Source organism: Mustela nigripes, chromosome 3 (assembly GCF_022355385.1).
Source record: "Mustela nigripes isolate SB6536 chromosome 3, MUSNIG.SB6536, whole genome shotgun sequence".
NCBI classification, from domain to species: domain Eukaryota; kingdom Metazoa; phylum Chordata; class Mammalia; order Carnivora; family Mustelidae; genus Mustela; species Mustela nigripes.
The window spans coordinates 101,961,433-101,972,915 of NC_081559.1; the positions used below are offsets into that span (position 1 = coordinate 101,961,433).

General features: G+C 54.1%; 1 protein-coding gene across 1 annotated transcript; it reads right to left on the reverse strand.

Moving 5' to 3' along the window:
* Positions 1-5,438: 5,438 nt before the first annotated feature.
* C1QL2 (complement C1q like 2) lies at positions 5,439-7,539 on the reverse strand. Its single transcript, XM_059392829.1, has 2 exons — positions 6,638-7,539; positions 5,439-5,972 (listed from the first exon to the last, which is right to left on the reverse strand). The coding sequence occupies exons 1-2, from the start codon at positions 7,319-7,321 to the stop codon at positions 5,793-5,795; spliced, it is 864 nt and encodes a 287-aa protein (XP_059248812.1). The 5' UTR covers positions 7,322-7,539; the 3' UTR covers positions 5,439-5,792.
* Positions 7,540-11,483: the final 3,944 nt, after the last annotated feature.

An 11,483-nucleotide genomic window follows, 5' to 3' on the forward strand; every position in this document is an offset into this window, starting at 1 on the left:
GGGGAGGGAGATTGCCGCAGGAGAGGGGCAGTTTTGACTTTCCGTCTCCTATTTCCCTATACTGTTTACATTTTTTGCAAGCGTGTCTTATATCAACAATTTTTCAAATGGGGTTTTTCACTGGAAGAAAATAGAAGAATCCTGACAGAAAAACGCCCACTGAGGGACCCCACTGGAAGAGAGGCTGCTGCACATGCCGCCGCAGAAGGCTAACAGACATCCTGGAGGTTCTGGGGAGGGACCTTAAAGCAGTCCAAATGCCACAGTGTGTGGCAGTGGTCATAAATTCATGTCAGCTGGAAGGTTCTGCTGATTTCCAGAAGTGTAACCATGGCCTTGAATGTTGCAGTCAGTGTTCCTTTGCACAGTCTGTCCCATTCATCCAAACCTACAAACCCAGGGCCGGTGCATGGAGGCAGATGGGGACCAACTGGTTGGGAGCCGTATTCAGCTTGCTGGGAAACCTCCTTGATCCCACTATAAAGTCAGACATGTCAGTGGAAGTCTTTTCAAAATCTATGCTCTCGGGATCCTCCAGGGATCCCCCATCCACCCATCCAGCTGGCCAGCCAGCCATTTTGCAAATTTTTATTGAGCACCTACTGTGTAACAAGCACCATTTTTTAAAAGATTTTATTTATTTATTTATAAAGAGAGATCACAGGTAGGCAGAGAGAAGGGGAAGCAGACTCCCCACTGGGCAGAGCTCAATGCCGGACTTGATCCCAGGACCCTGAGATCATGACCTGAGCCGAAGGCAGAGGCTTAACCCACTGAGTCACCCCGCGCCCCTCAAGCACCATTCTAAGCACTGGGGAGAGGTGGGAGGCTCAGTGGCTATCCACACAGATGATGGTTCTATCCTTGCAAAGCCTATAGTCCATGGGAAAGGCAGAAAACCAAAGGTAAAGTGATGACAGCAGTATGGCCAGCACTAAGGTGGGGAAGGTCCTGGGTCTCTGGACTGTCAGGAAAGGGGAGTTGAGGAAGCCCCCGGGCACAGGGTGAGGCCGGGGTCTTGTGGACATGACTGGCCAACCGAGCCCTGAAGGAGCGGTGGAAGCCAATTGCAGCTTGAGTGGTATAGGGAATGGTGAGAAGGGAGAGAATGAGAAATTTTGGATACAAGCTGATGGCAATATCGGGAGGAAAGCAGACATGTAGGGAGCCTCCCCGGAAATGCTCTGACACGGCATCCCTCTCGGAGTGTTTGATGGGGAGGCTTGTTTGTATCAATACGCCCGGAGCGCAGTTTGTCTGTAAGATCTCACCTCCCTGCCCTGACCATACTCCCCAAAGAGTTTGAGCTCTGGGGTCAAACAGAACATAGTGGCATTCCTGGCCTTACCCTTGGGGAGTCTCAAAAAAAAAAAACACCCCAAAACCTCTGTGAGCCTCAGTTTCCCTGCAAAGTAGGGCTAATGGCCATCCTTACTTCACAGGGGTGTTGTGGGGGAAACAACCAAACCCTAGCACCAGTGCCCGGCACGCCGTAAGGTATTCCTAAAGGAGAACTATAGTTCTGCCTGGACAGCTATGATGTGGTGAGTATCAAAGCTCCATGACAGGCACGTGAGAGCTCCTCGGACTATTCTGTTTTCTTCTGAATATTTTTGAAATTATTATGGTAAAACATATTTTTAAAAACTAGTGCTCGTGTTATTTCTGTGATTGCTGCTCTCTGATCCATGCTCCTCTGGGGAGTTTTCCCATTCACTGAAAGGAATCAGAATATGACAGTTACAAGAGACAATAACCTCCCTCCAAAATTCCTCACGTTCACCTGCCAAGTTCATCCTCCCCAATATTCAGAGGGGCCTGAGCAAGAGCCTGCACCCCGGGCCCATCCTGATCCCATGGCTTGGTTCCGATGCCAACATCAGAGTTTCAAATCAGGGGTAAAAAGGAAATCCTGAAACTCGAGTTTTATTTATTTTTCATCTAAAAAAAGAGAGAGAGAGAAATAAAGCATTCCTAATACTTAAAGTAGGGATTGAAGGTATGCATGCAAAGAATTAAAGTGTGCAGCCTTACCTGTGACACATAAAAGAACATATTTTCTTGCCTAAGATTCTGGAAAAATGGCAACTCGAAGGGAAACACATGGGTTAACCCTTTGTTTCTTTCCATTCCAGTAAGAGGAGACTTTTTCCCCAAACTTGGTTAGCCAGCTGGAAGAAAGTTACTGACTTGAATATGGAGATCCTTCAATGAATATGAATACAAAAAAATTAGAATTTTTTTAAAGTATGGATTGACAGTAGTATATGTAAATTATTCACAAGTCAAACACATAGATTGGGTGTGAGTGCTCAAAAAATGTTTGTCCAATGGGACTGCATGATCAGTGAAGTCTGGAGGAACTGGTCTCTGTAATATGGCCCTTCTACACTCGCATCAGAGCCCCATACAGAAGGGGTCCTGGATGCTTTGTCTCAGGTGTCCAAGAGAGCTGTCTGCTCACACAGATGGGAGGAAAATGTAGTGGAAGGCATAACTTCTATCCAAATGTCCAGGCCCGGGTGTGTATCTCATGCACTCAGGCAGTCCTGAAAATAATTAGCCACATAGATGTAAATTCTGGGAATAAAGAAAGTGGCCTCTTGCCAATCAGGGACAGTTGTGCTCACTACACCTGCAAGGTGCCCCCCCCTCCACCACCAACAGGGAGAAGGGAGAGCCATTATAAGATAAGGTGGTCAAGAGACCCTAAGGAGAAGGGGCGTGGTAGGTTGCTGATGGAGACAGTTAGGTCTAAATGGAGCATTTGGAATTGGTGACCTAAGGGTCCTATGGGGCCATCAACATGGTCCCCAAGGCCAGCACGTTCAGCCTATCCTCAAGAGTGGAACCCTCCATCTGGGGTGCTCCCTTGGGTCAAAGAAGCATGACTGGCTCTTCTTGCCTGACCTTTTGAAGGGTGCTGAGACTCCCTGCATCAGAGGATGTAAGAAAGAATAGGAAGTGTTTCCCACCCATTTGATCTCTTCTCAAAGGCCCGTGAACTCTGGGAGGTGGATATGCTTGCTCTGGGCAGCTGGGCAGAGGCCCGGCCTGGAGGTCAAGTCCTGGTTTGATCTTTTAGCTTTGTGAACTTGGGCAAGTCACTGGACCTCTTGGAGCTCTAATTTCCCCACCTCCCAGATGAGCAGAGTAAGAACTTTCCTACTTCCTGGGAGATGCCCGTAGGATAATACCATCCTTAGAACACAGTTAGAAAATGGGCCCAAAAGCGATTAGGAAATTAAGACAATACTTTCAAAGTACAATAGGTAATGATACTCAACTAGAGACAAGAGTGTAAGGGTCTGGAGCAAAAGGTTTCTTACATTCCACAAGCACCCCAAGATGGATAGCACACCAAGGTAGCAGTAGAGGGAGGCCTGGTGTCCCCATCCCTCCTTGCCTCCATCTCAGGGCACCCTCCAGAGATCATGGGATCATGGGCTTGAAGGAGTCTGGAGGGGCCTGCCGGGGACACTCAGAGCATGCAGACACAGAGAGAGGTTGTCCTGGGCGGGTGAGCTCCTGCCTCCAGCCGACCACCTCATCAATCTATCAACCTCTTAGCAGCTGACACTTCTGGCAGCTCCTCCAGGCAGCCCAGCTGAATTAGAATTGCAAGGAGCCCAGTTGCATCAGGGAATACCGATGGAGGAATCGCAGATTCAAATTTGTCTAAGTGTCGTGAACAGCCAGACCCTGGCAAGGCATTTCTACTGCCCTGCCACCAAAGGGGAGTGGTGGGGGTTTTATCAGAAGTACAAATTGCTTCTTAATGCAGAGGATAAAGCTGGGCTCGGGCGCCTCCTTAGAAATTCCTCCCGCTCCCAGGAAAGCCACCGCTGCATGTCAATTTTAATTTTTGAAATTTAAACCGAGGGCTTTGTGTCTAAGCTCCATCTCATCGGAGGAAGGGGAGGAATAAGTCAAAAAGGATTAGGGGCCCACTGGGGATTGCAGATTCATAGCAATTAGACTTCATTTGGGTCTCAGACATTTGGTTTTAATCGCATTTCTGGATGATACAATCGAAAAGCATCAGAAATTGATACGTATGCAATAGGAGATGGGCCCCAATTCTGCCTTACCCAGTTCCAGGGCTCAGCTGGGTTTGGGCTCCAAAATCAAGGGGGGTACGCAGGGGCAGAGGTGGGGAACTGGGGTTCCCTTTGGGTCTGGAACTGGAGAGGTGGTGGAGTGTGTATGTGTGTGCACATGTGTCACTTGGATAAGTGATGACAGCCATAACATTATATCTGCATGATGGCTGCGGGTGCGTTTTTACAGCTATACCCAGGTCCACGCACTCTGGGCTCGCCTCTGTGCACACATTCACATTTCCCTTCAAACAACCACTCAAAACGAGCTCAGTAGGCACTAACCGGTTGCTAGCTGGTTATTTTGTAGATAACTTACTGTTGATCGGAACTCTGTGATTTAAAAGCGAAACAAATGAGTAAAAAGAAAAAAAAAAAAATCAAAGCCACATGGGGTGCTTTCCTAACTCCTGCGTGTGGAATGGCAAAGGGAAGTAGAGAGGAGAGACCCAAAAAGCACTTACATTCAGAACTCGTACTACCATGCAAATGGAAGGGAAGGCCCTAGAAAAGTGCTGTCCCTCCTGCATAGTGCCTATCTCAACGCGGGGTTTCCAGTGAATTTGGGGAACTGATGGTTCACAGAATTATCTCCATTTACCAGCTATTCTGAGATATGGATCTAGCTGGTTTGCGAGCAAACGGACCTGTGCTGAGTGTACTATGTGCCTGAGTGGGTGTATCTCTGGAGGACTTCTGCGTTTCCCTTTAGGGGTTAAACATCTCAGAGACCACCTGCTGGAGAGTGATTCATTCATCCCTCCCATTTGCAGAAGAGCATGCCTCCTCTTCCCCTCCCTTCCCTTTGACCTCCTCCCATAAAGCTATCCTCTCCAGGGGCCTCTAACTTTCCCCCACCTTCCTCTGGGCTCTTCAGGTTCTGGGGGTCCTATAACCCAGGGGTGGGAGGCTGCCATCCCATCTCCCCATGTCTCTTCGCCCACCCCAGGTGGCAGGGTCTGGGTGGCTGGCAAGCAGGGTGTAGGTGATGCTACTCAGGGCCCAGTTAAGGTCTTTATGCCAAGAAGGATGTCTGGAGCCGCCACCCCCATTCCCCCCCACTGCCCAGTTCTGGGGCCACGCTAAGAGAGAGTCGGAGACCATAGTCTAAAAACATAATTTAATGCATCAAGGTGGGTCTGACTCGGGAATGCAGTGGAGAGGAGAATTTTCCATTTGCTGGGATTCTGCTGTGGGTGGTTTCTGGCTGATGGACAGGGAAATTTGCACAGGTATTTTGGGTCACAAAGAAGGATGCCCCAAGGAGCTCCTGCTCACTTTGGCCTACCTGCATGACCAGGGCTGGGAGCCCTCCCTCTCAGGGCACTCCGAGGAGGAGGAGGGGGACTGGAAGGGCAGGCCTCCCGCCAGGCCTGTCCAGTCCAATCAGGTTTGTGAAGTCTGAACTGAGCTGCCTCCACCTTGGGGTCGGGGTCACACTCACCTCACCACTTGGGCATCCCCTTCAATATCCCCAGATAGGGGACAGGGACCAGGAGGACAGCCCAGAGTGGAGCCAGGTGAGTCGCAGACACACTAAGGTCAGAGCGGGTCAGGGAGGACAGCAGGGATGCGTCTTTTCCGTTGATGTCAGGAAGTGTCACGAAGCAGAGTGGTCCTCTCCACCCACGGAGCAGTTCTTGGCCACGGGTGCGGGGCGGCCTGAAGCCACTCTGCCAGCTCCCAGCGCGGCTAATCCGGGTACAGAAGAAAGCCCGAGAATGTGCTGTATTTGTTGTTGTTGCCTCCGTGCGCCTTCCCACCGTCCAGCTTCACGTACACCTCGTCCCCTGAATCGAGGTGCAGCACCACGCTGTTACTGGCATAGTCGTAGTTCTGGTCGGCGTCCTGAGCGATGGCACTGGCCCGGACCTGGGGGCGAGCCGCCAGAGCAGGTGGGTCCCGGCACCACCGCCTGGGCCTTGCCCAACACCCACATGGCGACCCTCAACCCCCGCAGGCGTTCTGTCCGAGGCTCCAGAGTCCACACTCTCACCCAGGCTCGCTCGCGCTCGCTCTCTCTCTCTCTCTCTCTCTCTCTCTCTCTCCTCTCTTTCCAACTTGGCCAGCTCCTTTCCGGTCCCCTCCTCTCGGCAGCCGGCAAGTCAAGTCCCGGAAGGAAGGGGAGAGGGGGCTTCATAAACCCTGACCCAGCGGGAAAGGGGGAGAACAAGGGGGACCGGGGCGGAGAAGAAAGAAGACCGGAGGGCAAAGGGGCGACGGGGGCGCAAAGGGAGAGGTAAAGAAGGATGAGGTTCCCAAGGAGTCCGCGGGGCTGCTGGCGAGGGCGCTAGTAGCTGGAAAGTGCCGGTGGCGGGGTCTCTGGGCGCTTGCGGCACAGCCCGCCCGCGCTACACTCGGACAAACGCGACCGGGGCGCACCGGGAAGCTGGATGCTGCGGCGCGCTCCCTCCCGGGGCTCGCCGGGCGCTCGCGAGTGGGGAGAAAGGAGTCTGGTCTCCCAGGCGGTCTGGGGCGCGGGATGGGGAGGAGAGTCTGCGGGGATTTGCGGGGGCCGGCGGTGAAGGGGGACTGACCTGCCCGTTCTTGCAGAGGTCCGCCCACATGCTGGTGCCGTCGCCGCCGCGCATGAGAATGTGGTAGGTGAAGAAGTAGATACCGCGCACCTGGCAGCTGAACTTGCCGGTAGTGGGGTCGTAGTGATTGCCGAGATTGGTGACCACGTCGTCGAACTTGAGCACCTCGTAGCCTTCGTGGGGGCTCTTAAGACCCACATAGAAGGCTATCTTCGGACCGCTGAAGGCGGCGCTCAGCGCGCCGGTCACTTCGCCTTCGGAGTCGCCGCCGCCCCCAGTTCCGCCACCTACCACCCCGACACCGCCAGTCGCGCCCGCCGTCAGCTGCAGGCCGGGCAGCCCGGGTCGCCCCGAATCGCCTTTCTCCCCCGGGGGACCCCTGGGTCCAGGAGGGCCCGGCTCTCCAGGGGGCCCCCGTGGCCCCGGCTTGCCGGGTCGCCCCGGGTCGCCCTTGGGTCCCTGGATGAAAGGGGGCGGAGGGTTGGCGCTCAGGTCCTGCATGACTTCCAGCGCGGCAGTGCTGGGTCCCGGCGGCGGCGCCTTGGCGCCGGCGGGCCCCCCGCCGGGTGCGGCGCCGTACGGGTCGCAGATCATGCGGCAGGTGCCCATCATCTCGTAGTGCGCCGCGCCGGGGGGCGCCGCCTGCAGCAGCAATGGCACGGCGATGAGCAGCCCAAGCGCCATGGCCAGGAGCACGCCGACGGCCGCCAGGCAGGCGCGCCGCCGCCGCTGCCACAGCCGGGAGGCGACCGCCACCAGCTCCTCTTTGCCACCCGGGGAGGTAATGGTGGGGCGGCGCGGGCGGCCCCGCTCCCCGCGCTCGGGGGCCGACTCCGCGGATCCCGGCCGCGTCCCCGACGTGGCGACCCCCTGCTCCGGAATCCCGACCACTTCTAGCGAGAGGCGCCTCGGCCCAGGTGCCGGTGCCCACCGCTCTGGGGCTGTTCGGAGAAGCCGCGGAGCCCGGCGCGCATGGCGGGGGGCGCCCAGGCTGAGCCCGGCGCCCCAGGGGTCCGGGCGGCGACCGCTGGCAAGCGCCGGGTGCTGCTGCCGCGTCCCGCGCGGGCTTGGCGGCACTGCCTCCTCCCCGGCTCAGCGGGGCTCGGCGGGGCTCGGCGGGGCTCGGCGGGGCTCCGCGCGCAGTGAGGGCGCCCCGGCTCCGCGGCGCGCTCTGCTCTGCTCTCCCGCTGCTCGCTGGCTCCCGCGCGGAGGGGGGACCCAGCTACCCTGACGTAAGGAGTCCGGGGCTGAGCGGCGGAGGCGGCGAGGCAGCGCGCGCTGCCATCACTCGGGAGACGGCGCCCTCATGTCATCAGCCTTCGGTCCTCCTCCTATCCCGCGGCGTCCTCGGCAGAGGCGGCAAAGGCGCGGTTCCTCCTCGGCTCCCAGGAGCCACAAGTGGGCGCAGCGGGCGCATCCCCGGCCTCGGCGCCTCTGACACACCCACCGGCGGCCACCCTCGCGCGCCTCCCACTCACCACACACACACACACGCCCACGCGCGTACTCAGGCGTGGACGGGCACCGCCGCCAGGTCTCGAAGGTTCCAGGAATCCCAGTGCGGGCCAGGTCTTTGGCGGAGTGCGGGGCGAATGGGATTGGGGAGGACCTAATCCATCCCCCTTGCCTGCAAGAGGGACCAGACTTCAACCCACCAAGTCCAGGAGAAGCTCAGGCCCTTGAGTCCCTGGAACGAAGGACTCTGAAAGCCCTCCTGATTTACTTCCGAATGAAATAAATCTTGCTTCTGGAAGGTGTTTCTCACACCTAGTCCGAGAACGTCAAGCTGTTAAATGAGCTCCAGAAGACCACCCCACCGTCTCTTTCATTCTTTGAAAAACCCAAAGCCATGATAGAAGAGTTTATTAGCCTCGGTCCCTTTCTTCTACCAAATCATTGGCTCTTATCATCTGTATAAAGATCATTTAAATGCAAATCCTCGACACCCCGCACTTGGTGGTAACCTTGGGACCCTCAGCTCCCACTCCCCGCCCACCACTACCAGGCAGATCCACAGTTTTCTTTGAACATGCCTGGCTCCCTCCTACTGAGGTGGGTTTAGTTAAGTATTTAAAGAAAAAAATAGGGGCTTCTGGGTGGCTCAGTGTGCTAAGCCTTTGCCTTCAGCTCAGGTCATGGTCTCAGGGTCATGGGATGGAGCCTCCCCCCACCGCCACCCCCTCTGCTCAGGGGGAGCCTCCTTCCCCCTCCCTCTCTGCCTGCCTTTCTGCCTACTTGTGATCTCTGTCTCTCTCTCTGTCAAATAAATAAATAAAATCTTTTTTAAAAATGAAGAAAAAATAGACCTAAGCCATTCTGAGCCAAAGTTTTTGAATAAGCGGTGACAGTGGATTTAGAGAAGAATTATCCATCTCCAGTGCAGCATGTGAGGATAAAGGAGGGATGGGGACCGCTCCTGGGTACTGGACTTCTGGTTCTCCTCTCACCCCGAGGAGCTGTGTGACTTTGGGCATTGCCTTCTCTGAGACTATCTTCCTAAAGCTCTAGTGGTCCCCCAGCCTGACATGGGAATGCACCCAGAGAAACCTGGGAAGAAAGTCCAAGTGTTGATTATCGGTACTCAGCAACCATCAGAATCTCTGGAACAACCGCGTGCCCTCCTGAGGCTGTTGCTTTGAGAAGAATGTACATTTTTCAGGTATGGTGTTCTCGTGGGTTACTTAAAAATCCGTTTTGCTTCTCTGGTCACCCTGGGTCCTTTCCCCACCCCACCCCATGATGCTCCCGCTTCTTCCTTCATGGGCGTATTTCCCAGGGCATAGCATAAGATCTGTCACCTGGTACCTATAGGCCCTCCGTACATATCTGCGGAAAAGATGGCTAGCTTGAAGCAAACTGCACCTAGAAGGAGTTCATTTATTGGACACCCACTTTGATGCATCAGGCGTTTCACATGTGCTCCTTCACCTTCTCCCAGTATCCCTATGGATTAGCAATTACTCTTCAGTTATACAGATGAGAAAACAGAGGTTTTGAAAGTGTATGGTGCTGCCCAGTGTCCCCCATCCACATGATAGAGCTCAACTCCTCAATCCCTGACCAGGGGCTCTGAGAACTTAAAGTAAACTCTGTTATTAGCTAGCTTCCTGGCCTCATTCTCCATTGGTTTGCGGAGTCTTGGGAGCCCTCTGTTCCCTTTCCTAGGGCCACACCTAAAACTCATGAGCCAACATGATTCTAGGAGCCACACGGTCTGGTCCCAGTCCCAGATCTGTAGCTTTGTATCTGTATGACTTTGGGCAATTGCTTCACCTCTCAGCCTCAGTCTCCACCTGTGAAGAATGGGAATGCCTAAAGTACCTGTCTCAGACTTGTTAAGAGACTAAAGGAGTAGAAGAGTCGCTGGTTCAGTAAAGGTTATCTTTATTATTATTACCTATTGATACCGTAGACCCTCCATGATCAAGACCACTAAGATGAGACAGGTGGGTAGTAAGCAATGTGGGGGTGGATTGGTGAATTTAAAAAGAGAGAGACCCAAGACCACCCACATGCTCTGTACTTCCCCAAAGGGAGACAGGACCACCCCCCACCCCACAGGCTACCCTGCTCTGCCAAAGCTGTCCAGAGTGTTTCCCATCCCCCAGGTCCACCTGGAAAAAAACTGTTTTCCAGGCAGACAGTCACTCAGTTTGAATGCCCCAGCCCTGTAGACCACCATCCTCAAATCTCCCTGTTTTCACCCCTGCAGAATCTGGGCAGGGAAGAAGCAAGGAGGGGCAAATATTTGAGAGGCAGGCTTTCACCCTCGCAGACTCAGGCAAAGCAACCTTCCTGGGGATCAGCCTTCCCGGGAGCACCGATGGCCTTGCAGGGAAGAGGGCTTCTTCCTAAAGTCAGCCCTCTACCACGAGCCGGGACAGTGGCAGCTAGAACAGGTGGAGAGAGGGCAGCCTCCTGCCCCAGACCACATAAAGTCATCCGGTCCTTTCCCTGCCCCCGCCCCTCACCACGGCAGAGCCAGACAGAGTGGCCTGTTGGAGCACTTAACATACCTCCCCATCATCCTGGCTTCTGCTCTCCCTGAGTGAGTCTCATCATCGGTGATTGTCTTCTCATTAATATTAATTATGACCTTTCTTACTATATTGCCTTCCATTTAGACCATGGCTTTACATTTTAAGGCCCCGTAGTGATTCAAATCTGTGTCAAATTGCCGCCAGTAAGCCAGCCTGAATTTCTTGCACCAACACTTCTACCTTCTCACAAAGTCCTTGTGGTCTGTGATATATAGTTTGATAGTTGGTCACATATTGTCTTATCTGACACTCTAATGGCCCCCATCAAGAGAGAGCCCCACTTTTCATCTGTACTCCAGTGTCTTCAACCTGGGATACCAGTCCCTGCTCATCTCTCTGGACTCATCCCTAAGTATCCTTCAAGTTCCAGCAAAGTCTCCCTTCTTTATCTGCAGTCTTCCTGACCTGTCTCTAAGCAAAGCTGACATTTCCTGCCCATGTACCCTTAAAGCACCTTGAATGGGGATGCCTGAGTGTTTCAGTTGGTTAAGTGTCCTCCTGTTGATTTTGGCTCAGGTCACAATCTCAGAGCCGTGAGGTCGAACCCCAGATCAGCCCCACGATGAATGTGGAGCCTGCTTAAGATTCTCTCCCTCTCCCTCTGCCCTCTCCCACACTGCTCATACACACACACACACACACACACACACACTCTCTCTCTCTCTCTCTCCAAAGAAAAAGAAATACCTTGAATATACATGGCCCTGCCATCATATAGCATATGACCAAATATTTGTTTACTTATTAGCCTCCCCCACCAAGCTGTGAGCTCTACTAAGTCAGGAATCATGGCATTCATTTGTTCC